General features: G+C 44.2%; 2 protein-coding genes and 1 long non-coding RNA gene across 4 annotated transcripts; 1 reads left to right on the forward strand and 2 right to left on the reverse strand.

Moving 5' to 3' along the window:
* Nucleotides 1-1,157: 1,157 nt before the first annotated feature.
* Nucleotides 1,158-5,688, reverse strand: dtwd1 (DTW domain containing 1). 2 transcript variants are annotated; one of them, XM_061814019.1, is made up of 5 exons: nucleotides 5,538-5,688; nucleotides 4,075-4,415; nucleotides 3,803-3,940; nucleotides 1,617-1,893; nucleotides 1,158-1,534 (listed from the first exon to the last, which is right to left on the reverse strand). In XM_061814019.1, exons 2-5 carry the CDS (start codon nucleotides 4,294-4,296, stop codon nucleotides 1,263-1,265), a joined length of 909 nt encoding a protein of 302 aa, XP_061670003.1. In that variant the 5' UTR covers nucleotides 4,297-4,415; nucleotides 5,538-5,688; the 3' UTR covers nucleotides 1,158-1,262. The 2 variants fall into 2 exon arrangements, with proteins under 2 accessions (XP_061670003.1, XP_061670004.1); XM_061814020.1 differs by lacking the exon at nucleotides 5,538-5,688 and adding an exon at nucleotides 5,230-5,495.
* On the forward strand, nucleotides 1,900-22,282 carry LOC133497831 (uncharacterized). The gene is made up of 3 exons (XR_009794116.1): nucleotides 1,900-2,075; nucleotides 19,998-20,080; nucleotides 22,152-22,282. It is a non-coding gene; the product is annotated as an uncharacterized LOC133497831 (long non-coding RNA).
* Nucleotides 13,471-24,696, reverse strand: fgf7 (fibroblast growth factor 7). Its single transcript, XM_061814021.1, has 4 exons — nucleotides 24,551-24,696; nucleotides 23,688-24,273; nucleotides 14,326-14,432; nucleotides 13,471-14,245 (listed from the first exon to the last, which is right to left on the reverse strand). Exons 2-4 carry the CDS (start codon nucleotides 23,971-23,973, stop codon nucleotides 14,030-14,032), a joined length of 609 nt encoding a protein of 202 aa, XP_061670005.1. The 5' UTR covers nucleotides 23,974-24,273; nucleotides 24,551-24,696; the 3' UTR covers nucleotides 13,471-14,029.
* Between the last annotated feature and the right edge of the window lie 1,679 nt (nucleotides 24,697-26,375).

Below are 26,375 nucleotides of genomic sequence, written 5' to 3' on the forward strand. Positions count from 1 at the left end.
CCCTCTCGAGAGCGTCACGGTCTTGATGTTGTCTGTTGGATCACTGCCTGGTGTTCCCACGCCACGCAATATGGCCGTCTTTGTTCCATCGCATTGTTTATTAAAAGCAAAAAGGATTAAAAGCAAAAAAAAAGAGCGCAAATATGAGATAACTTTATGTACAATTAATCCAACATCCTGTTGTGCTGCTTTCAAAAGTGAAGTGCCTCTATTTACGAAATTAATCCATTCTGGAAGTCATCCCGTAACGTGAATTTTTCACAAGTAGAAGCGCATTTTACATGTAAATAGCCTAATCCGTTCCCAGCCACCAGACACCCCCCCCCACCACCACCCAGACACACACACCGCCAAAAATAAGAATTTGAAGTACATAATGTAAAGAATATCTGTCCATCCATCCATTTTCTTAGCTGTTTATCCTCACAATTGTCGTAGGAGTGCTGGAACTTATCCCAGCTGTCAATGTGCAGAAGGCGGGTTACACCCTTTACTGGTTGCCAGCCAATCGCAGGGCACATCGAGACAAACAGCTGCACTCACAATCACACCTACGGGCAATTTAGAGCGTCTAATTAATGTTGCATGTTTTTTGGAATGTGGGAGGAAACCATGCGAACTCCACAAAGGCGGGACTGGGATTGAACCCGGGACCGCAGAACTGTGAGGCCAACACTTTACCAGCAGCTCTACCGTGCCGCCAGTTGCCCAACACCAAAGATAAATGAACAGAATTTTTTTTTTTTTATTGTTCTTTACATGGGTGGCACGGTGGATCAGGTGAAAATAGTTGGCCTCACAGTTCTAAGGTCCCGGGTTCAATCCCGGCCCTCCCTGTGTGGAGTTTGACGTCCCTCCTAGCCAACGGGATGCCTGCAAGATGCTACGATGATAGCCACTGGTAGAGCAGCTCTATCACGCCACACATCCAAGATGTTTGTTTGATGAAATTTGGCGAATCCAGTGCGTATTTTTTTCCCCCTTTCGTATCCTGAATTTCCTTCTTAACTAGAGACGTTCATAAGTAGAGGTACCACTGTAGTCCTTTTTCATGGAAATGCTTAATTCCGACTTTCTGCTTTTGATGTATTGACTTTTAAAAAAAAAATAAGTAATATACCAGCTCCAGATCACTTGGAAATTTTATTTTATTTATTTATTTATTTATTTTTACAGTGTCATTGCAAATCCTTAATATTGCAGTCCAACAAATGTTTCCATCTGTTACAAAATCAAAACTTAAACGGGAACTCGACTTGGATTTACAGTCTTGTTTCAGTCTCCCGCTGTTTCTCTTTCCACTTGGCATCCTTCTTTCCGCCCTCCTTTGACTTGTTGACGACCGAGTGTAGGTAAGAGTAGAAGAAGAGAAGATTATCGTACTCCCCGGTGTACTCTTGAGCAAGGCACTGCTCGTGGAAGTCCTTGAGGAAATAATAGATGGCTTCGATCGTCGCGAGGTAAGTGTCTGGTTTGCCCTTCTGAGAGCGCCAGAAGCAGGTTTTCCTCGTCCTCAGCTCCACCTGGAGCAAGTCTGAAAAGTCGCAGCACAGATTTGATGAGGTTAAAACGTTGGGAAGACTTGCCACTACCCCCAAAAAAACGTAATTGAGTACCTTGTAGTTTCTCATCTGTGCTGATTTTGTTGGTCTGGTTCCAAGTGCTGTCAATGAAGACCACCCTCTGGAGGGGATGCGCCCTCGATCCCGAGCTCTTCGTTGGATCCGGGGCCCCCGACCCGTTACCTTCCGTAGCGTGCGCAACGTCTGGAACGTGCTCTAGTTTCCGCCTCCTTAAGCGGGGGCCATGTGACCTGCTGTCAGTCCTCTCATGCAAACGCTGCATCATGTCTCGCACTGTGACAGCGCCTGGACCGGGGAACACCAACACGACCTGAAAGAGACACGGGGTGACGGAACCAGACGGCACAATGTACAAAATGACACATTGCAAACAATCAGTGGAAAACTAATAACATTATTTTTCCATTCCTAAGTGACCAGTGATGCAAAACTGCATGCAACGACCACTACAACGAGTGAACATCGAGTGGCGTACAGATGACGTGTGCACAGGTTTGTCTCACTAGCAACATGTAGTTGTCCTACTAGTACGCCAAAGTCATAAGGTAGTGTAAGGGTGTAACCACATAACTATATACAGTAAAGCTTCGGTTCTCGAACGTCCCAATTTTTGAACAAATCGGTTTTCGAACGATAATTGAGATTTTTTTTTGCTTCAGTTTTCAAAGGAAAATCAGTACTCGAACGCCCCCGACAAAACCCGGAAATAACATATTGCGCGCGGCCAGACCAGCTGACCCACGACACGCTTTGTTGTGAATTCCCACACCGCCGAAAAAGCCTGGAAATAACATAATGCGGGCGGCGCAACCAGTGCACTTTTGTTATTCTGTATAACGCAGCCTCTGTACACAGACCCGGCAGTGACTGTTTTTCTTCTTATCGAGGACGACCGTATTAACCCCCAATCATGGCTTTAAAGAAGGCAAGTTGCTTGTTTAAAGTTATTCTGCACTTTTGTTAATTAAAAAAAGTTTACAAGGCTAGGGGCCGAGTCGCTACAGATATGGCAATGTATTCCCAGCCGAGCCTACACTACTACTAAAGCATACATTTTAAGCAAAAAATAAATATATTTCTTAAATTAAACTAAACTATACATGTATTTCTACTATCCAGTTTATTATCAGAAAAAGGTGTTAAAAAAATGCTTTAAAGAGCCAAATTTTTTAGGCTTGGAACACATTATTTCTTTTTCCATTCAATGTAATGGGAAACATCGATTTGGTTTTCGAACAATTCACTTTTCAAATTGTTTTTTGGAACAGATTGTGGTCAGGAACCGAGGCATCAATGTACTGAAAACTAGAGGTGTCAGTTACAAATTTTCTTAGAATTGATTAACATATATCTATATCATCAAATAGTGGAGTAATCCCCCTCTCCCTTTTTTTCCAACTGCTAACATGCATTTTATTTTCATTTACAACATCTGGACCTTTATGCGGAAATTGCCCATGTTGGTACTGAGACAACAAAACTAGCCTTTGCTTAACAGTTAGCAGTCACAATTTGCATTAGTGCGCTAGCAATGACCATCTTAGGTAAAAAAAAAAAAAAAAAAAATGTAATACTACACATCTTGCAAATCACTTACAGATGCTCCTGTATGAATTTTGGCAATGTTTTTCACCGGCCCAACAGTGCATGTGCTCGCAACAAATGGCGGCCAAATGGTTCTGGGCGGCGGAAATGTGCTTTCATTATTATTTTTTTTACTGCCTCGAGGCAGAAATGTTTGCATCGACCAATTTTGGTGGTTGACTTGGATTTTTTTAGATTATAAGGTGCACCTCCAATGAATGGCCTATTTTAAGACTTTTTTCCATATATAAGGTGCACCTGATTATAAGGCGCATAGAATAGACGCTACAGCAGAGGCTGGGTTTACGTGATGCATCCATGGGATGGAGTTGCACTCAAGGCTCAGTATTGATCCATGTATAAGACGCACTGGATTATAAGGCGCACCGTCGGCTTTTGAGAAAATTAAAGGCTTTTAGGTGCGCCTTATAGTGCGGAAAATACTGTACATAGATTTTAAACTGCTGGATATCGCATAAACATCCATCTGAGAGACAAAAACGTCTGAGGATCAACAAACAAGTCGAAACGTGTAGCTTGAACGATAGTGACTAAAAGAACCATATTTGGAACGTTATCTTGGACCACCGTCATGAAGATTCAAGCGCATTAGAACAAAAGAGGACGGAGCTGACCTCGTCTTGATCATAGTCGGGAATGCACGGGTACGTGTAGATGGTGGTGTCACTGGGCGCGAGGATCTTGGCGTGAACCGCAGTGCTCTTGCCGTCTGTCTCATTGGGGTGCTTGATGATGTCAATCTTCACTGGAAGCTGCGCGCAGGGGGGGAGGGATAAAAGTTTCCCACGGCAAATTTAACATTAAATAAAACTGACATAATAACCATCGCAAAGACTTGAACCCCAAGGCCGAAAAGAACAAACAACCGCAACCCTTTATACCCGACCTTGACGACGGGGATTTCTTGCAGACTGATGTCCACTAATAAGCAGCACGTGTAGCAGAAGAACATCCTCGATCCGCCGCATTTCGCACATTTCGACCTGCCCCTCCGCTGCACGTCCTCCAGCACGGCGTGCGATGCCAATTTCAAACCTCGAAGAAGCGGCTCGGGCGGGTCGTCGCGCGCGAGCGCCGGATCGCCGCGGCCTTCGTCCAAGCCGCTCATGCTCGCCCGTCCCTTGATGTTGACGGTCCAGATGAGAGAACGCGGAGGAAGATATTTATAGCTGCGAAACCTGGACACGTTTTGGCTTGAGTTCAGAGTTTTCGACTTTATGCTTGGTACTGTAAAGTCAAAAAAGAAAAGAAAAAAATGAATCACTTTGATTTACAGACTCAAGGTCCAGGCATATACTCACTGGAAAAACAGTATAGAACAAATAACATACAATAGATAAAAAAATTACATACAGGTCCTGTTCAAATGTTATGTTTTTGTGATATAAATGACATGTCATTATAAAACTTTTTACCATTATGGTGAACTAAAACCTGTACAACTCAAACGGGGGAGAAATGTTATGTCGGGTGGGAGTCAGAGGGACGTTTAATGGTGGCAGGTGAGCACAGACCCCCATTTATTGAGTTGGAGTTTGATTTTATGTATTTTTATTATGAGCCCAGCCACATTCCAAGTTATACAGGGGATGTGCACACTTATTCTTTTCATTATATCATTTATTTATTTTGCTTCTTCAAATGTTTTTTTTTTTTTTTTTTTAAAGTAGGACAGTTTATTGGTGACATTCTTCGTCAACATTTTTTTTTTTTAATAAAATGACTTCTAATCTCGGTTTTTATGTCACAAAATCTTATAATTTACAAGTAAACTACAGTGCTGGCCTAACTAGTTGGTATGAATCGCACACAATTAGTTTTGCCTCACTGGTAAAATGGAGGAAATTTGTTTTGCCTCATTAGAAAAATGTAGTAACCAACAAAGTTGTCGTGCACTAGTAACCTACTGGGCGCTAGTAGCACAAAAATCTGCACGAGTAGCTTTGCCTAACTTGTAATATGTGCTATTGTAAAGTAAATACTTCAGTTGTAATAAGCACAAGTCTATGCAGTTATCCATTCATATGTTAAATGTCCTCACCAGCAATGGTAATCACGATCTGATACTCGTACGCTCTTTGTCCTCACCATTACTACCGCACAGTCACTAGTGCGCCCAAGCTGTGCACTAGTTGACGGCACATATTAGCATTAACGTAACATTCTACTAGTTTTGCACGCCAAAGCCAAATAGTACGTCGTATAATCTTCGTTTGACTGACGTACACGCTGCTCAAGCTACATCGTGGAGTGTGTACACACCAAGGAAGGCTAGCTAGTTAGCTGTCTTAGCTAATGAATTGAAAAGAGCGTTTGTTTTCGTGCATGTGTAAAGCATGTTTCACTTACTGGCCACACATGCCCCAATAAAATAGAAAGTTGGTCAAGAATTGATGTCGCCAAGATGTTTTAATAGCTGCTTCAGTTACAGGAAAATGTTTTTCCGGTTTGTAACCATTGGAAAGTAGAACATGCCTTTTATAAGAAATCGTAGGTGAATGTCGCCGCCATGTTGAATGTGGAAAGTGCTCCTTGGAACTACAGCAACCAGCAATCCTTTTTCTGAGTTGCTTATCCTCACGAGGGTCACGGGAGTGTTGGAGCCAATCCCACCTGTCATCTGGCACTATACTGGAGCTCATGGGTGTAAGATTGAAAAATGAACATTTGTTGACTTTGAGATTAATACTTATGTTTAATATAATCATTTACAAATATCAATAAATCCTACATACTTTGGTTTTGCAAACCATTTGTTTGCGTTGTTTGAAAGGATTTAACTGTGTGCACTTTGTCGTTCAAGTGTGCAATGTACTGTATTGGTTTCCGTTCCAATGTAACACATTGGAGATGGCGGAGGAGCGTACGTATCCCTGCAACTGTCCAAGACAATTCCAGCATTTTTATGTATTTTTGAACTCTATGAGAGCGTAAACCCACGTGCAAACCTGCAAATCCTTTACCGAAGTATGAGTAATATTTAAATATGATAAATGCTTTTTATGCTTGAGCTTTATAGACGTCAATATTATTATATTCTTTCAAACAACGTAATCTAAATCTTAGAACAGAGGGCGTGCGTCACCATTTTAAGATCGCGGTGATGCTTTTATGGGAACTACATGTCCCATAATGCATCGTTGTTTTTTTTTTTTTTTTTTTAAACTTAGCTTTTTTTCCACCTGGGTATTTGCGTGGACAGGTAATTTACAGACACTAATTTATGCTCCAAAAGTGCACGTGTAAAATCGTTATTGATTATATGTCCTTAATTGTCAAAAAAAAAAAAAAAGATGGCTGATGAGATGAGGCTACCTTGCCAGAGGTGAATATTTGCGAGTTATCTCTCTGAGCACTTGCTAGCGATTTTGCACACTTTGCGCCGGTAAAAATCAAATCAAATAAAAAGAAATCCCTCTCAATTAACTTCAGCCATGATCAGAATCATCTAAGTGTGAGCCTAATAATCTCCCATGTAGTCTTAAATTTTTTGCCTGCAATCATAATAATATAAACAATGTTTCTGCGGATTTATTTTTTTTAATTAATATTCTCTTATGTCTGCAGTTTCTCAGTCATCACATCGAGGCAACTGGATTTTTATTGTGTGTTGAATTCTTTTTGTTTTATTTATCCTTCTTTTCGATAAAACATTCTAATATGACTCAGACAAAGATCCTGTTGGGCAATCTTGATGTTTCTTATCATAAAAATTCCATCATTTTAGCCACAAAACTGTACAGAAAGCAACTTTGGGACTACTTAATAAAAAAAAAAAAATACTAATCCCGGCAAATCCATATTGTTGCTAATCTTAGACATACACTATACCAGTTTTATCCTCTCTGGAGATTAGGAGAGGCCACAAAATAAACATAAAATATTACTTCTTCAGAACCTTAAAATAGTAGTCTCATAATTGTGAAATGAATTTCAGTGTTTTCCCCAATGCCAGATGCTGGTGGGCCGTAAAACGAAATGTGTCATACAATTAAAAATTGGCTGTTTTTCTTCGCTTAAAATGAAAGACTCATTTTCATAACAAACAGATGTGTATTTAATAAGACCTTCCAACTTCAACAACGTGAGATCCCAGCGATCATCCGTTTACGCCGGACAAAAATAAAGATGCAACATGTTTATTTTCGTGGAACGGTGGACCAGCTCTACACCCTCGGCGGGATCCTCGAGGGTGCGTGGGAGTTTGCCCAACCGGTCTACATGTGTTTTGTGGACTTGGAGAAGCCATTCGACCGTGTCCCTCGAGGAGTCCTGTGGGGGGTTCTTCAGGAGTACGGGGTACCGAACCCCCTGATACCAGCTGTTCGGTCCATGTACAACCACTGTCAGAGTTTGGACCGCATTGCCGGGAATAAGTCGGACTCGATTCCGGTGATTGTTGGACTCCGCCAAGGCTGCCCTTTGTCACCGATTTTGTTCATAACTTTTATGGACAGAATTTCGAGGTGTAGAGGGTGTCCGGTTTGGTGGCCTCAGCATCGCATCTCTGGTCTTTGCAGATGATGTGGTTCTGTTGGCTTCATCAAGCCGTCATCTCCAGCAGTCACTGGAGCGGTCCGCAGCCGAGTGTGAAGCGGCCGGGATAGGAATCAGAACCTCTAAATCCGAGACTGTGGTCCTCAGTCAGAAAAGGGTGGCGTGCCCTCTCCGGGTCGGGGATGAGATCCTGCCCCGAGTGGAGGAGTTCAAGTATCTTGGGGTCTTGTTCACGAGACGGATCGGTGGAGAGTCTGCATTGCTGCGGACTTTGTGTCGGTCCATTGCGGAAAGTCGAAAGGTGAAGCTCTCATTTTACCAGTCGATGTACGTTCCTACCCTAACCCTATGGGCACGAGCTGTGGGTCGTGACCGAAAGGACAAGATCCCGGATACAAGCGGCCGAAATGAGTTCCCTCCGCAGGGTCTCCGTGGTCTCCCTTAGAGACAGGGTGAGAAGCTCGGTCATCAGGGAGGGGCTCAGTGTCCTCCGCATTGAGAGGAGCCAGATGAGGTAGCTGGGGCATCTGATCCGGATGCCTCCCTGGTGAGGTGATCCGGGCATGTCCCACCGGAAAGAGACCCCGAGGACGACCCGGGACACGCCGGAGAGATTACGTCTCTCGGCTGGTTTGGCAACGCCTCAGGATCCCTCCGGAAAAACTGGAAGAAGTGGGTCTTAGTCTGTCAGATTACTGGATCTACTCGAGCCGTCCTATACAGCTGCCATGTAATCCCTTTCCAGATCGTAAAAGGTTTGCGTGACTCGCTCGTATCGCGTGTGTCCGAAAAAAAAAAAAAAAAGCATTCGTTCGATTTCCCACATAAAGAAGTAATCGTTTGCTGTCGGTGGAAATGTGATTTTTGTGTTGCTTTGCCATGGCTTTCGCAATACTTTTGCTAACGTAGAATCCCCCTGGTTGCATAACCATAAATTTCCTTCAACTAGCATACGTTCCCCCCCCCGTTTCTCTCGTTGGCCCAAGACCACCTCCCCACATCGCACGAGACCTTCTGGCCTTCCTCCCGGCTGATCTACTTTCACAAGCCACCGGCCGCTAAATTTATTCCCCCCCGGTTTCCCACCCGCCGCCATTTTTTTCCCCCCAAGGTGCTGCTCATGTGAGACGGACTGTCTGCACACGCAGTCGGTAATACGGACCACATGAGCTTTTTTTTCTACATTTTGGCCTCCGCGCGGGTATCAAACGCATTCCGAGCCGTTTTAATCAATAACGCGTTTTTGTCACGGCGTCAAATGTGCAACCGCAAAGCCTAATTAAAGCGCACGGGCGCTAATTTTTTTTGTTGTTGCACGTAACACCAAGGCAATGCGAGAGACATTTCGAATAAATACAGTCGAAGGCTTTATTGTGTGAACACGATCAGTTCCAGCGCGCTGCTTGATCTCGGATTTCTTTGTCTTTAGAAAACATTTCCCCCGTAGGAAATCATTGAAATAGTAATCGTTTCTCATAAAATCAATTTTAATTACAGAGGCAGTTTTTGAAGTCAAATAATAATCTAACCCTGCAGTAATAAAGCAGATAAAATTTCAGTGGTTAACATAATGCTTTGTACAGATTTTTGTCGGCCTTTTTTTTTTCCGTTTACATTTTTAATGAACACAAAATGATCTACCTTAATATTACATATCAAGAGACTATGCATGGGAAATATTACAAATAATCTGTTTCAGACTCATTAAAGCTTTATTAACTGCACAGGTGGTTTTTTGAAGTGCTATTTGAACAAAAATAATATAACCACAGTAGTAATAAAACAGATCAAATTTCAGGAAAATAAGCAAATAACGTTACCGTAATTTCCGGCCTACAAGCAGCGACTTTTTTCACACCTTTCAACCCTGGGATTTATGCGGTGATGCAGCGCTAGTGTTAGCATTAGCGTTAGCGTGGCATAAACATTAGCGCACCTGGTAATAAGCCTCTGTACACAGAAAGAGTTTAATGCTAGCGTCATGTTAACGCTAGAGTCACGTCAACGCTAGCGCCGCGTCACCGCATAAACCGCAGAGTCGAAAGGTGTGAAAAAAGTGGGAATTACGGTAACTTTATTTGCTTATTTTCCGTTAAACTCTTTCTGTGTACCGAGGCTTGTAACCGGGTGCGCTCTGTAGGCCGGGAATTACGGTACATATTCGTTCAATTTGCTGCAGAGCGTTGGCCTCGCGGTTCTGAGGACTGGGGTTCAAATCCTGACCCCGCCTGTGTGGAGTTTGCATGTTATCCCCGTGCCTGTGATGGTTTCCTCCGGGCACTCCGGTTTCCTCCCACTTCCCCAAAACATGCAACATTAATTGGACGCTCTAAATTGCCCGTAGGGGCGATTGTGAGTGCGACTGTTGTCTGTCTCTATGTGCCCTGCGATTTTGCCGGCAACCAGTTCAGGGTGTACCCCGCCTCCTGCCCGATGACAGCAGGGATCGGCTCCGGCACTCCCGCGACCCCCGTGAGGATCAGCGCCTCAGAAAATGGATGGATTCATCCACTCGTGATGTGATTAAATACAAATGTAGAGTAAGTTAAATCCAACTGAACTGTATTTTACTGGTTTAAAGAAAAGTTTAAAAGGGAGCTAAAGCTTTTATTTTTCCAAGAATTTGTTGTATGTGCCCCCACACATTGGGTTGAAATCATCATATCAGCGTTATGCTTGGAAGTCTGCTACCTTTTTTCCAGATTTGGTCATGTGACAGTTCGCAACACAATCGGAAGAGCAGTTGTAACATTAATTTAGTTCGACTGCAGATGGCGATATTGCTAAACATGGCGGCCCCCCGAGATGGATGAAAATTGACGAATTACTCTTGTTTACATCTTATTCCACAAATGGAAGATCCATGACAATACCATATACAACATTTTCTTGCAAAAACAGTACACGAGTCCCTCTTTAAATGACTCTGGATCTAATGCACACTTTGAATATTTAATCAGTTTTGTTTTACTCTTTGATAAGCACTGCCATAGGCTAGTTAAAAAATATTTTGGACACAATTTTCTCTCATTAGCGTTTGCGCTGTTGTTTGAAATGAATCGATAATACCGAGATGCTTGTTTGTGTTCCTTAAAAATATTGCCAATGATGTAAACCTGCAAGTGTTGCAACGTTTGCGTAAACGACGTGCGCTTCTCCTGACAGTTCTCTCTCACTGGTGCCGGTTTCTCGGTTCCGCTGGGAATTCGCAACCTTGAATGAGAAGCGTGTTTACATTTTAAGTATGTTACAAATTATGTGCTGAGACCAACTTTGCGTGACTTGGCAGGCGGCTTTACCTCGCTCACATGTTTGGTGGGGTCAAATGCATTTCAGGGTTTTGCTCTCTCAATTTGACTGCCTGGTTCTGACAGGGGTCCAGATGTGGACCCGGCCCGCAGCGGTAAAACTTGTGTGCGCACCCACACGTGTTCATGCATGAATGAGGATGGATCGCGTGGGGACTCTGCCAATATAGTCCGTTATTCCACGTCATCACAACTCAGTGGGATACATATTTGGATCATATCGGCATTGGTTTTTCCCAAATGTTTCTTTAGTGGATGAAAATGTATTCTCTAAAAAATCAACAGCGCTGTCAGATTATCTTGGCTGATCTGAGAAAATGTTCATTATCTTCAGAGGATTCTAGATATGTTTTTATAGTGTCCTGAAATCAATGACCTCATCATAATAAGCGATTAGACCAGTATCAGACGGAGGACAACTTCAATGGCTGCTTATTTTGTCTTCAGAAACGTAATGTCACTAATTTTACTTTTCATATCGGGTTCGTCTTAACTGGCGGCACAGTGGTTCAGCTGGTAGAGCCTTGGCCTCACAGTTCTGAGGTCCCGGTTCAATCCCGGACCCACCTGTGTGGACTTTGCATGTTCTCCCCATGCGTGTGTGGGTTTTCACCCACATTCCAAAAACACGCAACATTAATTGGAGACTCTAAATTGCCCGTAGGTGTGATTGTGAGTGCGGCTATTTGTCTCAATGTCCCCTGCGATTGGCTGGCGACCAGTTCAGGGTGTACCCCGCCCCCTGCCCGTTGACACCTGGGATAGGCTCCAGCTCTCCCCGCGACCCTTGTGAGGATACGCAGCAAAGAAAATGGATAGATGGATAATGTCTTAAACATGACAACTGTGGGGGGAGCTGAGATTAAGCAACTTGGCAAACGTCGAGTCCCGAGATAATAAGACAGGTCAGATAAAGACAAATATTTTCACTACTAAAGGCAGAACTTCATCACCAAGTGGACAATTTTTTAAAATTTTGTCTTCATATGTGTGAAAACTGGTTCTCAAGTCCTGGCCGAGATAATGTCGGTCATCACACGTGAGTAGTGAGGACCAGGTTACTTCGTAATTTCGTCTGTTTTACAGTACAAAAATGTCAGGTATAACCTTTTTATGTGAAAATAAATTCAAAAATTATTAAATCAGACGTCACGTCATCTACTCTGTGAGCATGTTGTTGCTTTGAATATACAGTACAAGTCAATAAAAGAACACAGGCAGGAAACTTTTATAAAGAAATATAATATTTAATTATAAAATAATAACATTGAGTAGTGGTGTAAAAGCTTTTGGCATAAATCAAACTACTTTGCCGTTGTGTCGTGTGTAGCGTCAACTGATTTTTTTTCCCCCCACGCCCCCGATTTGGTTTCAGGTTTCATTCAGCCAAACGTGAGGTCATCAGAATTTGACAGTTTAGAATTTGCAGTTTTTGTAAGCACGTCGTTCCCTTTGCCCGTAGCTCGCCGGTCGATATCGGAGCAGCGTTGCAAAATTGTTGCCCGGCAAGACGTTTTTCTGTCTCTCGACTGCAATTCAGAACCAGTTTGAGAAGCTTTATGGCCGTGGTACAGTTTTCTCTATCCATGGCATGTTTCTCAAAACAGGATCTGTTCAAACCAAGCAGACACTATTAATTCTAAAAAAAAAAAAAAAAAAAAAACACCCAAACTCCTAGAGCAGGCATTTATGCAAAGCCAGGTCAACGCTATCCAGATGGCTCCGTTGGAATCCGGCATGGACAAAAACTCAATTCAGTGGATACTTTGAAGAGTGAGAAAGCTTTCCCCTGTGCCGACTTCATGTTTTCCAAAGGTATCAAGCGGAAGATCATGATGGTGAGCATCCTGAAGTTGGTAACTTTAAAGCTTAGTCACTTTCCAAAGCAACGACTGAATTGCGGTTTTGTCGAGGCTGACTTCCGGGTCGGCCCTCCCGATAGACTTTACCTGGCTTTGCGTGAACGCCTTGGCTAGGAGTTCAATGGTTTCATCAGTGATGGTAGCAGCAGGCCTTGTGCCACTTGGTTTGTCCATCCATCCATCCATCCATCCATCCATTTTCTGCCGCTTCTCCCGGTCGGATTGCGGGAGAAGTAGCTTCAGCAGAGATACCAAGACTTCCCTTTCCCCAGCCACTTCTTCCAGCTCTTCTGGTGGCATCCCAAGGCATTCCCAGGCTAGCGGAGAGCCATAGTCTCTCCAGCGTGTCCTGGGTCGTCCTCGTGGGTCTCTTTCCGGTGGGACATGCCCGGAACACCTCACTAGGGAGACGTCCAGGAGGCAGCCAGATCAGATGCCCCAGCCACCTCATCTTGGTCCTCTCAATGCGGAGTATCAGCGGCTCGACACCGAGCCTCTCCCGGATGACCGAGCTTCTCACCCGTTCTCTAAGGGAGAGCCCAGACACCCTGCGGAGGAAAGTCATTTCGGCCGCTTGTATCCGGGATCTTGTCCTTTCGGTCACAACCCACAGCTCGTGCCCATAGGTGAGGGTAGGAACGTAGATCGACTGGTAAATTGAGAGCTTCACCTTTCAACTTAGCTCCCTCTTTACCATAACGGACCGATACAAATTCTGCATCACTACAGACGCTGCACCGCTGTCTGTCGATCTCCCGCTCCATTCATCCCCCACTCGTGAACAAGACCCCAAGATACTTGAACTCCTCCACTTGGGGAAGGGTCTCATCCCCGACCCGGAGAGGGCACGGCACCCTTTTCCGTCTGAGGACCACAGTCTCGGATTTGGAGGTTCTGATTCTCCCGCTCCATTCTTGCCTCATCTTGCCAACGGGCGGCATAAATCGTTGAAGGTTCTCGTACTGACTCTAAACTGCTGTCAGGGACAGAACTTTTAGTCAGGCGTCAATCTCTCAACGCTGCTTCGATGTGGATTGTCGGGCCGCATGCTAAGCAACGATTCGGTCACACAAAATGCAAAGCCTTGAGAAGAGAGTTGTGTAGTTGTTGATGAGTTTATATGTCCGTTAACATATTTGGTAACTGAAATCATACACTTATTGGGTCTTCTGTGTCATTCCGGCCTCCTCTCCTCATCCCTGCATTTCATGGGGATGAAGTGCGACGCCACGTGCTCCCTCCTCGTCTTCTTCCCTCGCACGGGCCGCCCCTTCTGCGACAGCGCTATGAACATTTCTTTGCCGTTTTTAGTCCACCTTGCCGAGGAGTAGGCGTTGAAGTAGTTTTCTAGGAAAACCTCCTTGAAGTTGCAGTTTTCGTTGTAGGTCCTCTGCACAGGGCCGCAAGAAGTCAAAACTTCAATTCAGCAAGGCGCTACTGTGGTGAAGAGTTTTATGGTTTGACATTTACCTTTCCTTGCAGCTGTCCACCTTTGCTCATGGAGATGTAATGCTGACTCTTGATGCCTTTGATAGCCAGAATGCCCCCCTCGGACACCGTCCTGATCTCGAGGATGCCTATCAGACAAAAATGGAGACATAGAACAGAACCGTTAAGACGCCGTTGACGTCCAGGATCTCACTCGCGAATCCGTTCCTCCCTCCCTATTTGTCTTCATTAACGGAACGAGATGGAAGTTCCTGTTTTTAATGAGCGCATGGCCTCGCTGGCTGAGTTCAGACTTGTCGTATGACCTACTTGGCCCCTACGCAAGCCACAATTCATATACCATAGCACATATGGGAGACAGATTAAGCACCCCCCCCCCCCCCCCCCGGGGATTGACAAAACGACTTCCTTGCGTGAGCTTTCGCACGCAATTTTCAGGGCTTGCTTTTCAGTACGGCCAGAACACGTAAATATATCACCACTGCGGTTTGTGATTCACGCCAGTGTGGATGTAGTCTACGCAATTCATTGAGGGGCGTCGTTGACAGCAGAAGCGACATGTTCCATCAAAGTTTGTTCTGCATTCATACTTAACATAATAGACTTGATTGCGTGGCGGAGCAACAACAGTCTACAGCTTTGATAGCGTCAGAATAATATTTGGAGTAAGAGTTAAACACTAAGAGGATCTTCTTCATCTTTTTCCATCTTAGCTTATCTCGTGCAGCTTCCTCTCTAACACCAACTGCCCTCATGACTTCCCTCGCAATATCCATAAACCTTCTCTGTGGTCTTGCTCTCTCGCCCTTTTGCCTGGCAGCTCCATCCTCAGCACCCTTCTACCAATATACTGACTCTCTCGCCTCTGGAAATTTCCAAACCATCCAAGTCTGCTCTCTCGAACCTTGTCTCCAAAACATCCAACTTTTTCCTCTCTCACAATATCATCTGCGAACATCATAGTCCAAAGGGATTCCAGTCTAACCTCATCTGTCAGCCCATCTGTTACTACCGCAAACAGGAAGGGGCTCAGCGCAGATCCCTGATGCTCTTTGCACATTGTACATAATGAATTATTTCTTAGCCCTGTTAATGTTTTTTTGTATTCGACTGATTGATAGATTAGATGTAGTTTTTTTGGTTTATGTCACCATGTTTTCCCGTGTCGCCTGTGCCAATGTTCACGTCTTGTCTTGCTAATCAAGTTTTTGTTTCCACCCTTTCTCATCGGGCCTGCCTGTCGTATCTACCAATCAGCTCGCTACTTGTGCTACTTGTTACTTGTGTCTTGTCCAGATGTGCCGTCTCCAACCTTGTCTCCAAAACATCCAATTTTGACTCTAGCTCTAATGAGCTCCTTTCTAATCGTATCCAACCTGTTCACTCCGCACGAGAACCTCAACATCTTCATTTCTGCTGCCTCCAGTCCTGCTTCCTGTTGTCTCTTCAGCGCCACCGTCTCTAATCCGTACATCATGGCTGACCTCACCACAGTTTTAAAAACTTTGCCCTTCATCCTAGCGGAGACTCTTCTGTCACATAACACACCAGACACCTTCCGCCAGCTGTTCCACCCCGCTTGGACCCGTTTCTTCACTTCCTTACCACACTGACCTTTGCTCTGTGAGTTAAACACTAAGATTAAAGAAGTTATTAGATATTTCTTCACAGTAGTATGGAAGTAATCAAATCTACCTATGGCAATATAGTAGAAATGATCAGTTTTGATTGATACCGTTAGAGTAATTGTTATGGGAAAGAGTTGCATTCTCATATTATACTCAATCGATCCCTTTTCTCTAACACTGTATTCTCTCGACCAAGTACTACCTAAGAGAATACCTACCGGTAGCTCTCCTGGTACGTAACAACCAACGTTAAAATACTGTCGTGTGGTCGGCTTTCATCTGAAAAAAGGCTGAAGTTTTGGTTCTGAAAAATGTTTTGCATTCGTGTTAGCCGCAATAACAGTAGGCAGTTTGAATCTTATCACGGCACTTAAATATAGTTTACAAAAATGTACTGCATGTAAAAGTTAAGCACAAATTTGACCCCAAATAAATGTTTGCGCATATAAAACATTAAAATAAAATCTGCTTAAAGTTAAATACAATTACATGTCAATCAAGAAATGTTCTGCCCTGATTTAAGAAAAAAATGTCGAGGCGTTGGAAACGTTCTGCATAGTTTAATCCTTGAATTTATTGATTCTTGCACATACCACTAGAGGGAGATAGTTTGCCACGTGTATTCCTCGTACCACACTTCGGTAATCACTTTTGTGCTTATTGTCATTCCGTTCAGAGGTGAGCTGAAACCTTATCCGAGCTGGCTTTGGATGATTTTTTTTTTTTTTTTTTTTTTTTAGTAATAGGAGCAGTCACATTTGAGTGGTTTTTTTTTGGTCTACACCACAGGTGTCAAACTCCAGGCTCGGGGGCCAGATCCGGCTCGCCGCACGATTTTATGTGGCCCGCGAAGCCAAATCAACAGCATCAATTTCCGTGATTCTTGTAAAAATCTGGACCAAAATTTCAAATTGTCGTGTATCCTAAACAGTAAAGTTGAGATATTACAAGCATTTTTGTGTTACCAAACATGAAAGGTTGAAAAAACATTACCTCTGATTTCCGATTCCAAAACAAGTTAATAAATTAATGATGTAAATATGACGAGACGATTTCAATCTTTTTGTTTCAGGGTATTAACAGCCCTCCGAGCGGAACCAGAACGACAATGTGGCCCGTGAGAAAAATGATTTTGACACTGCTGGTCTACACAATCACGGTGCCCACAGCGATTCACATTCACCTACAAATTTTTACACCAATGGGCAACTTCAGTGTCTTGCCCGAGGGCACGGGATTCGAACTACCGACCCTTTGGTCACTGCACAAGCCACTTCATCAACTGATCCACAGCCACCATTGCGCTGTTAGATTATGAGTTGTTGCAAGTGTCCCGAATTCACACCCACAGGAGATTGAAGTACATTTGGAACAAAGTTGATTAATTGCGTGAAACATAATAGCATACGCCGCACGACAGCAATACATCGTGCAGATTAAGAGCGACCAATTTCTTTCCGCATTTTAATGACGTGAACATAAATCGTGCAAACTCCCGCACCTGACATTTGAAGGAAATGGGGAGGCCCGCCGCTTCGAGTCGCTCCATCGAGCACGCAATGTTGATCTCACTTGCTAGATCACAAACAGATGACGGTCTCCCAATCTCGGAATGTTGTTTATGCTCGGTGCCGTCGCAGTTATTATTACGGCCCCTTTAGCGCGCGCTGAGCTGACATTAAGACGTGACGTCTCGGCAATCCCAAACTTCTACATCTCTGCTTGGAGACCCTTTGCACGCATTTACTTGTGAATTATTATTATTATTATACTGACGCAACTATTCATTGCCGATGTTGCTCTCGATTTTTTTGTTGCTCAAAATATCCACAAGTTATTTGTACCTGATATGAGGTTGCTTTTGCATTCTTCTATTTACCCACAAAACGATAAAACACACAATAATCACTGTCGTATTTCATTCGTCCAACTGTGGTTGACGTTGTTCTTAATCGACGTGGCGGCCGATGCTCCGTTTCGGTTTTTTATTAATTGCTCTCACGATGATATTTGCTGCAACCTCACGTTAAGCACTGCCCGCGCAGTTTCACTTTAACGTTCATGTGCTGACAATTAGCATTTGCGGGTTTGTTCAAAGTAGAACCAGCTGCTATCTTATTTGTTCCGTTCCTTTGTTTTGGGGGATAAGTTTGTACAGTAAAAAAACAAATTGTCATGGAAACGGACATGGCGGTGTGTGTCCAATATTATGCACGTATATCGTGAGGATCAGCGGTACAGAAAATGGATGCATGGATGGCTATCCTCTCATTATTCTGGCATTTAAACCTAATTGACCTGAAACACGGAAAGATTTATCTGATTTCATGTCAGACAGCCATCCATTTTCTTAGCCGCTTATCCTCACAATGTTCACAGGAGTTCTGGAGCCTATCTCAGCTGTCAAAGGGCAGGAGGCGGGGTACACCCTGAACTGGTTTCCAGCCAATCGCAGGGCACATGGAGACAAACATCCGTACTCACAATCACACCCAGGGGCAATTTATAGTGCCCAATTAATGTTGCATGTTTTTCGGATGTGGGAGGAAACCGGAGTGCTCACCCGGAGAAAACCCAGGCCGGCACGGGGAGAACATGCAAACTCCACACAGGGAGGGTCGGGATTGAACTCGGGTCCTCAGAACTGTGAGGCCAACGCTTTCCCAGGTGCTCAACCGTGCCGCCCTCATGTTAGACAGTGACAAAAAAAAGTAATGCATGTAAACATTCGGTTTCAAAACTTTGATTGATATTCGCTGATGATGATCACTACAGCCTGGCTGTCTTTTTCCAGAAAGCTCAAAAGCACTGTCAGAAAGCTAACTTGCCACCAATGTTCCCTCAAAGCTGCGCAACAAGTGCGCAGTTTGAGCACTTGTTGCACACTCTCAGCGCAGAGGAAAACAGATCCAGGGCAGTGAACTACAGCCTGACATGTTTTTTTTTTGTTTGTTTAACAAGGCAGCACACTGCCTCTCACAAAGAGCCACACACGCTACTTTCCTTGTTTACCTGACACCGCCCCCCTCCATTTTAAAGGGGTACACTCATAATTACAAAGACCGGGGTGTATGAATAATAGAAGAAAAAGTGGTGAAACTGGATGAGATTTTCTCTTTTTTGAGTAAAAAAAAAAAGGTCTGGTCTGAAGCCAAAGTAGAAAGTACAGGGTGAGATGGTGTATAATGTTAAAATTCCACCTTGGCACAGCCCAAGTGAGGATGAAAGAACAGATGATACATTGCCCAAAAAGCTAATTCTGTATTTTAAATATAGGAGGCAACATAACATGAACCCTAAAACTGTTTGGGAGCATCATTCAGCTTTCAACGTGCATTGCGAAAGATATTCTGCAAGCAATAATTCAGTTTTACACCAAGAAAAACACACGGGATTATCATTGTGGGTTTAAAAAAAAAAAAAAAGAAAAGAAAAAGAAAGTTGGAAGCGACATTTCAAATTTATAGTTAATAGTTGGCTTGGTATGTATTTGTATTGTAATGTATTTTTTGGTTGTTGATATTTTCAGTGTAAGTTAGCAAAAGCACAAAATTGTTCTTAAAAATGTTCCGATGGGAATGTAATCTGGACCTTTTAATGAGCCGCGTAACTTCAATGGATGACAGTGCATACGTCTGATATTGCTCACAGTGGTGAAAGGGGGCGCTCACGGGCTTAGCGTGTTTGCTCACGCGCCAAAAATTAGAGGGAACATCGCTCGCCACTCGGATAACAATTGGTGTTCCTTGAAATGTCAAAAAGCAGAAAACCACGCACCACAACACTGCCACCCTGCCAGTCTGGAATGAAGGGGCCGAAAACAGCACTACTCTTGAGTTTTACATTGTGGTTATGTTTTGTTTCTCATCGTTTTGTGTGAAACAATGCCTTTGCTATACGTTAGAATCGTAGCGGAAAGTGTACACTGGTCGTCCAATCCGAGTCTTATGAGCAGAATGTCTCTGCGTGGCGTTTGCGTGCAAGCGTCAGCCGCAAAAAAGCTGCGTCCATGTCGCAATATTTCTTGCCAACCATTCCACAAACATCTTTCTCTTTCTCTTCTAGGTCTTCCGCCGTCATACCAACATTCCAGCCAGAGCCGCACTGTCAGATAGGAGGAAATGATAACTTCCGAAAACATCCTCCGTGTGAGTACCCGGTCGTCCCTAAAACACAACACCCACAACGCTTCACTTGACAGTCGCCAGACAGTTTAGGACTTTGTTTTCTATTTTTGTTTCGTAACTACCCCGTGTCGGGCTGTCGGACAAGAATTTCTACGAATTCGTGCCGCTATTTTGAGTGCCGTTTCGGTGCCTGCGTTTTTTATTTCGAGTAAGTTTGAGAACGAGTAAATCAGGCAGAACAAACGTGCCAGCGTGTGAGTGCGAGGTCGCACGCGCTTGCCACCCAGGCCTTCGTTTTACTTCTGGACAGTCGTGTCACGGTTTGATGGGCTCCAGCCTACCTGCTTTGTTTTACTGCTTTCACTACACGCCACACCCTGACATCCCAAAGGCTCTTCACCAACTTATTATTTATTCACTATTAATTACTACTCCCACGTGGCAGAGATAAACTGTGCTGACTCTCTTCCATTCTTCTTCACACCTTTAACTGTACGGTAAAGGAAAGTATGACCGCTGGGGAGTGCTTCCTACCAGTTTTACAAACGTCTATAACCGAGAATACAGCATATGATAACTATGGAGCTCGTGCAGCTACGTCGTCAAATCACATGACTTTTGTTTACGTCGCCATATTGCCGGTCGAGCAAAGCATTGTTCAATGCTAAGTCGATTGGAGACGACACGAAAATATTTTCTTATAGCACGACACCCGGTGTCTTGTCCGATATCGTCAGACATTTAGAAGGTGAAAATAAACGAATGTTCGTGGAAAAATTAGATAAACTCAGCAAAGAGGACCCTTATTTAATGTTTTCGCCGATAAGAAATTGGACTGTTGATTTGCTTCCGCTTGTTTTGCACAGCTGGATATTCAACTGGAGAGTAAGTCGTCGAGATTTACACGGAAAAGTTTGAAAGCGTATAAAATCTGGACGCATACAAATACTTTTGCTGCTGGATCTGTTCTCAATCAGGAATAAATCCCACATAGCGATGGTTTTGACGGCTCTCGAAGTGTGTTCGGCGACACGTTAACCTTTGCCGGAATCCATCGATCTTTTCAGGTAGTTAGTATTCAATACAGATACCAATATTTAAATAAATGACCCCTGGTTTTACACAAACTTGCATTCAGTAACTATGATTGGTACAAAAAAAAAAAAAAAAGAGGACAAAGTCGTCTCCACGGAACGTACACGGAAGCGCTTGCGGCTCCACTTAACCTCCGTAAACCTCTGCGACAGTTTTTTTTTTTTTTTTTTTTTTTTTTTTAATATGCATGGTTCTCATATGAGAAAAAGGCATTATAAATACTTCTTGGTAATTTGAGATTGAGAAGACTAATTCCTACCTGAAAGGAAACGATCGCAACACAGTCGTGTGTATTTGGTTGGGCAACATCCATCACGTTTAATTGTATCTATACCCAGATAGCGGCTGAGTGTAAGATGACAACAGGGAAATTTGACCTTCGAAAAGATAAGAGCTAGCCTGTCTCCAAAAGTTCTTCGATAAAGTGTTCATGTACAAATGGTACAACTTCCAGTTGTGGTCAAAAAATATGACAAATCTATCAGAACCTTAACCAGATTAAAGTTTATGCCACAAATTAACGGAATGAGTAATGAATATTTGAGAATGTTTCTCTAATCTGATGCTTCATACAAAAAAAGTAGAAGTAAAATATTTCATCAAAATTAAACTATGAATGCTAAAATGTGCTTTCACAATATGACATCAAGAGCTCACCAAAAAATCCTTAGGCTGCATTAAAGCGTAACATAATGCTCAACCACAGGTACTCTGATAATCTTTTTGAAGCACTTTGTGTTCACACACAATGTCACAATGGCCTTTTGTTTTTTGAACACAATGGACCTTTCCGACCTGTCAATCACTCGTACAATAGTAGCCAATCAGATAGCCGCATTGTCTTAACCCCTGGCTTGACACGCCCCCTCTCGCCGTATTGTCCCACAAGCAATGCTGGTTGTCAGTAGCGTGCGCTTGGAAAAGTTAATGTTACGAAGGAAATGGTCCTCAGATGCGCTTGGGGAACGTGCAATTCTGATGAAAGATATCCTGCTAGGTTACCAGGGGCCCACCGGTTGATTCATTTGCCAAAGCCTAAAATACAGTTGACGGAGTGTCTGCGACGGATTAAGGCTCGCGGAAGACCGCACGGACATCTAAATGTGCACAATATCAACAAAGACAAGGCTGTATGTTCAAAGGTAAGTGAGGGAGAAGGATCTTCTCGGAGTTTGATTTCATTATTATCCGTGCTTTATACATTGCAAGAAAACAACTTTCACTTTGTTAGTGTATCACTGACCTGCTGAATGAAGTGTGTCATGTTTTATGCCGAAAAAATGGGTTAGTGATACGTAAATGCGCCACATCATGCAAGAGAAATGTCTATGTGCCTATTTGGATCACATCAGACTTTTAAGAGAGAGGACTGGGTTCCATTACGAGCCAAGTCAAATGAATACTCCCACTCACTTCTAAAGACTACAATGATATTACTCGTGAGCTTTCCGAGTAAAAAGTACTCACCCTGCTTTACATGCGCAGTACAATTCCACTATTTTGTCCTGTTGGATTTCAATATGAAGTTTGTGAGGTGTAAATTTTTTTGGCATCGATATACCAACATTTCGTTCTAACTCTGACATTGCGTCCTGCTCTGTCCAAAATATTAATTCCGCCCCGCTTGATTCATTTGCCAAAGCCTAAAACACAGTTGACGAAGTGTCTACGATGGATTAAGGCTCGCAGAAGACCGTGAGTACAACGAATTGTGAACAATATCAACAAACACTTGGCTGTACGATTCCACTATTTTGTCCTGTTGGATTTCAATAAGAAGTTTGTGAGGCGTCAAACTTTTTTGCATCGATCGCCAACATTTCGCTGTAACTCTGACATTGCGTCCTGCTCCGTCCAAAATCTTAATTCCGTGTACATATCCTTGCGTGAAATAGTTGAGACCTCTCTGTAGAACTCTCTTGGACAAGCCTGACCCATTTGGCAAAAAACATACCCCAATATTATCTGGAATACGCGATAGAGAATCGACTTCAAACATGTTCTGTTCAGTCGCCATTTTGGAAGCTTGTGGGACATGGCGAAGGGGGCGGAGCTTCAGGTCGCCATCGGAAAGGTCCATCGACAAATTAAGACAGCCAATCAGAAGCCTGTGAAAGCGACCGCAACCAACATGCTCACGCATTCAGACACCACTGTGACGCAGTAAGAGAGTACACCTGGTGTACATTTACGCTTGTATATACTGGAAAAATTCAGTGTGTAAACCTTTTGCAAGGAGTTTCGGGACATTTTCACGGACTGCCGATTTGGCTGTTATTGGCAAAATAAAGTCAGCGCACAAAATCACGATATACATATTTGGTGTCATTCTGTACAAATTGCACAGAAAAGACACCGGGACCAGTCTCTGTCTGGTCTCAACCCAAGTTAGAATGTTTTGTCTTTCTGCTGCCACTGAACATAAATGGATTAAAGCTTTGTCATGAAAATATGTTGAGAGATTAGTTTACATATTCTATATGCAAATTTTCACATAGTGGGTCCTTGGAATTTAAAAGACAGTCATCCTTACTGTAACAGTTGGTCGGGTCTTGCGTCCCATTGATATTGCCGTCATCATCAATGGTCAGGAACCACTGGGTCCGGCTGAACAGCTGCCGGATCCGCACATCTCCTCCCTCCATGTAGTCGTAATTCCTAGTGTGCCGCTCTAGCCTCGAACAGTTCACGATAGCAGCGAGTTGCGCCGGGGTGCAGTCACTGTAGACCACACACACGCTGCCGAATAGGAAGACGGCATGCAGGTAGAGTCCCGAGAACAGATTTGGAAGGTTCCATGTCAGCATCCATTTGCGCATTATAATGCGATGCAGTGGGGATCGATGAACAACATTCTGAAACGGGAGACGAGATCTGGGCGCTATCCCTCAGCCCGAGCGCAACCCCCTGAACTCTGACACTCCAGCGGCGACCTCAGGGTCTGCGTTCTCGCGGCGGGTAGTCCGTGCGGGACATAGAGTCAGGCGGCTGCCGTGGAGGATACGCTTCCGAAGCCGGAGAATACTTTGAGGAAGGAGACGGGATGCGGCGTCTTATGTCTGTCTTCAGTCTTTTCTGTGACACTTCAGATGGTATTCTCCATCCCCTGAGATCATAGTCTGTCAAAGGACATCATCGCATGGCAGGAAATGTTACGAAAGACTCAATAAAATAATGAGAATAAACAAAATGTCACATGTAGTAGCACAGAGTGTCGTAGTTGGCAGTAATTACGCAAATTTGGCGTGTAAATTGACAGGCACGTGTTGACGTGCGAGAGGTTCTGTCACCGCTGCTCTGTCGTAGGCAATCTACCAATGCATCATCTCAAATATGGAATTTCAAATCCGCAAAGAAAAATTTCTCCCAAAAGAAAAAAAAAACCCAATGACTTACATGTGGTGGAAGGACTTGCCAGAGTTGTTTCCCCTCTCAGCACGAATTTGGATGGCGTTGATGCACTTTAGTCGCGCGCCAAGAGCGGCGAAGCTCGCGTCAGCTCCGGTGGACGCAGGCCTGCTTCTGGCAGAGAGAACCGTGCGTGTGCATCCTTAACCGTCGCCGAGATGAATGCCTCCCGCTGAGCTCACTTCGGAGCGCGTCGAGCCCGACCAGTCAGCTGTCGCCGGCCGCGATGCCGTGGAGGAACACCCTCCTCGTGTCTGGCTGTCTCTCGCACTCCAGACGTGAGAGGGAGCCATAAACTAAATAGCAGTCTCTCTCTCTCGGGCGTGTGTTTGGAGACTCACTGCAGCCGCTGACTTTTCCAACAGTTTGTTACAAATCCCACAGGGGTGTGTATTTTTTATTTTATTTTTACTAACTGATGTAAAAGTGCTTGCCTCAGAGACAAGCTCCGGTGTCCTTTCTTATTGTCTGTCGCAGTCGGAAGTAAGAAATTATGGCTGGTGGCTACCCATCAAAACTGAGAAAACAGAAGAAATAATAATTCGCTTTTTGTGCTAGTATTTAATGTCACAATTTATTGCCATACATACGGAGGTAGGTATACAGTACCTCCAAATTTTATATGGGCCCTGAATGATGTGGTCTCCTGGAGAGGTGAGGGTCATGACCAGAACACGGGGCTGGACCCAAATGCATGACTCGGGAGAAGTAGAGACAGTTTGGGAAACGGGTCCAAGCAGGATGGAACAGCTGGCGAAAGGTGTCTGGTGTGTTATGTGACAGAAGAGTCTCTGCTAGGATGAAGGGGAAAGTTTATAAAACAGTGGTGAGGCCGGCCAAGATGTACGGATTAGAGACGGTGGCACTGAAGAGACGACAGGAAGCAGAACTGGAGGTGGCAGAAATGAAGATGTTGAGGTTCTCGCTCGGAGTGACCAGGTTGGATAGGATTAGAAATGAGCTCAGTAGAGGGCCAGCCAAAGTTGGATGTTTTGCTGACAAGGTTCGAGAGAGCAGACTTCGATAGTTTGGGCATGTCCGGAACTGAGAGAGTGAGGAAATTGGTCGGAGGATGGTAAGGGTGGAGCTACCAGGGAAAAGAGCAAAGAGAAGGTTTATGGATGTGGTGAGGGAAGACATGAGGGCAGTTGGGGTGTTGAGAGAGGAAGATGCAGTAGATAGGCTAAGATGGCAAAAGATGACACGGGACAAGCCGAAAGGAATAGAAGAAGAAGAAGAAGAGGCAGTTCGGGAAATGTATTTTTTCAGTCCAGTGTCGGGGATCAGGCAGGCAGTCAACGGGAGCCGCAGTACCAAGAACGTCGGGCGGAGGAGGCAGGTCAGCGGGCAGGCAGGAGTCGGTACACGGGAGATCAGGAACGGGAGTACGAGAGTGCGGGAACGAGGCATGAAGTGACGGATCTGGCAAAGGCCAGACCGGATGAGTGGTTCTATATAACTGGGACGTAATTTCAAGTGTGCGGCTGCGCCGATTGGGGCATGTGCGTCCCGCTTCGGGGACCGGTACGGCCAGGACAGGGACCGGCAGGACCATGGCAGTGAGGGCTGGAGGTCTGAGTGAGTTGGACAAGGGTGTCACCAAGGGGACTTTAACCTTAAACCTGTAGTCTTCATTTAAGAGCTTTAAATACTTTATATATTTCTGGACACCAGTCCTGGAACTTTTCTGACACACTTCATATATCACATTTTGTCAACAGTGAAGTGATTTATCATCCTTTATCATCCTTAGTAAGATTGTCGCACCCTTGGTTCCCTTGACGTCAAGGTGAACTTTACATTACACACTGAG

Source organism: Syngnathoides biaculeatus, chromosome 3 (assembly GCF_019802595.1).
Source record: "Syngnathoides biaculeatus isolate LvHL_M chromosome 3, ASM1980259v1, whole genome shotgun sequence".
NCBI classification, from domain to species: domain Eukaryota; kingdom Metazoa; phylum Chordata; class Actinopteri; order Syngnathiformes; family Syngnathidae; genus Syngnathoides; species Syngnathoides biaculeatus.

Excerpts from the sequence above, each read along its gene's own strand:
- fgf7 (XM_061814021.1), bottom strand. The coding sequence starts at position 23,973 with ATGCGCAAATGGATGCTGACATGGAACCTTCCAAATCTGTTCTCGGGA. Across the intron at positions 14,433-23,687 it reads AGACCCGACCAACTGTTACA|GCATCCTCGAGATCAGGACG; the intron begins GTAAGGATGACT and ends TTTGTCTGATAG. Across the intron at positions 14,246-14,325 it reads GTGGACAGCTGCAAGGAAAG|AGGACCTACAACGAAAACTG; the intron begins GTAAATGTCAAA and ends GGCCCTGTGCAG.
- dtwd1 (XM_061814019.1), bottom strand. The coding sequence starts at position 4,296 with ATGAGCGGCTTGGACGAAGGCCGCGGCGATCCGGCGCTCGCGCGCGAC. Across the intron at positions 3,941-4,074 it reads AAGAAATCCCCGTCGTCAAG|CTTCCAGTGAAGATTGACAT; the intron begins GTCGGGTATAAA and ends CCCTGCGCGCAG. Across the intron at positions 1,535-1,616 it reads CACAGATGAGAAACTACAAG|ACTTGCTCCAGGTGGAGCTG; the intron begins GTACTCAATTAC and ends GCGACTTTTCAG.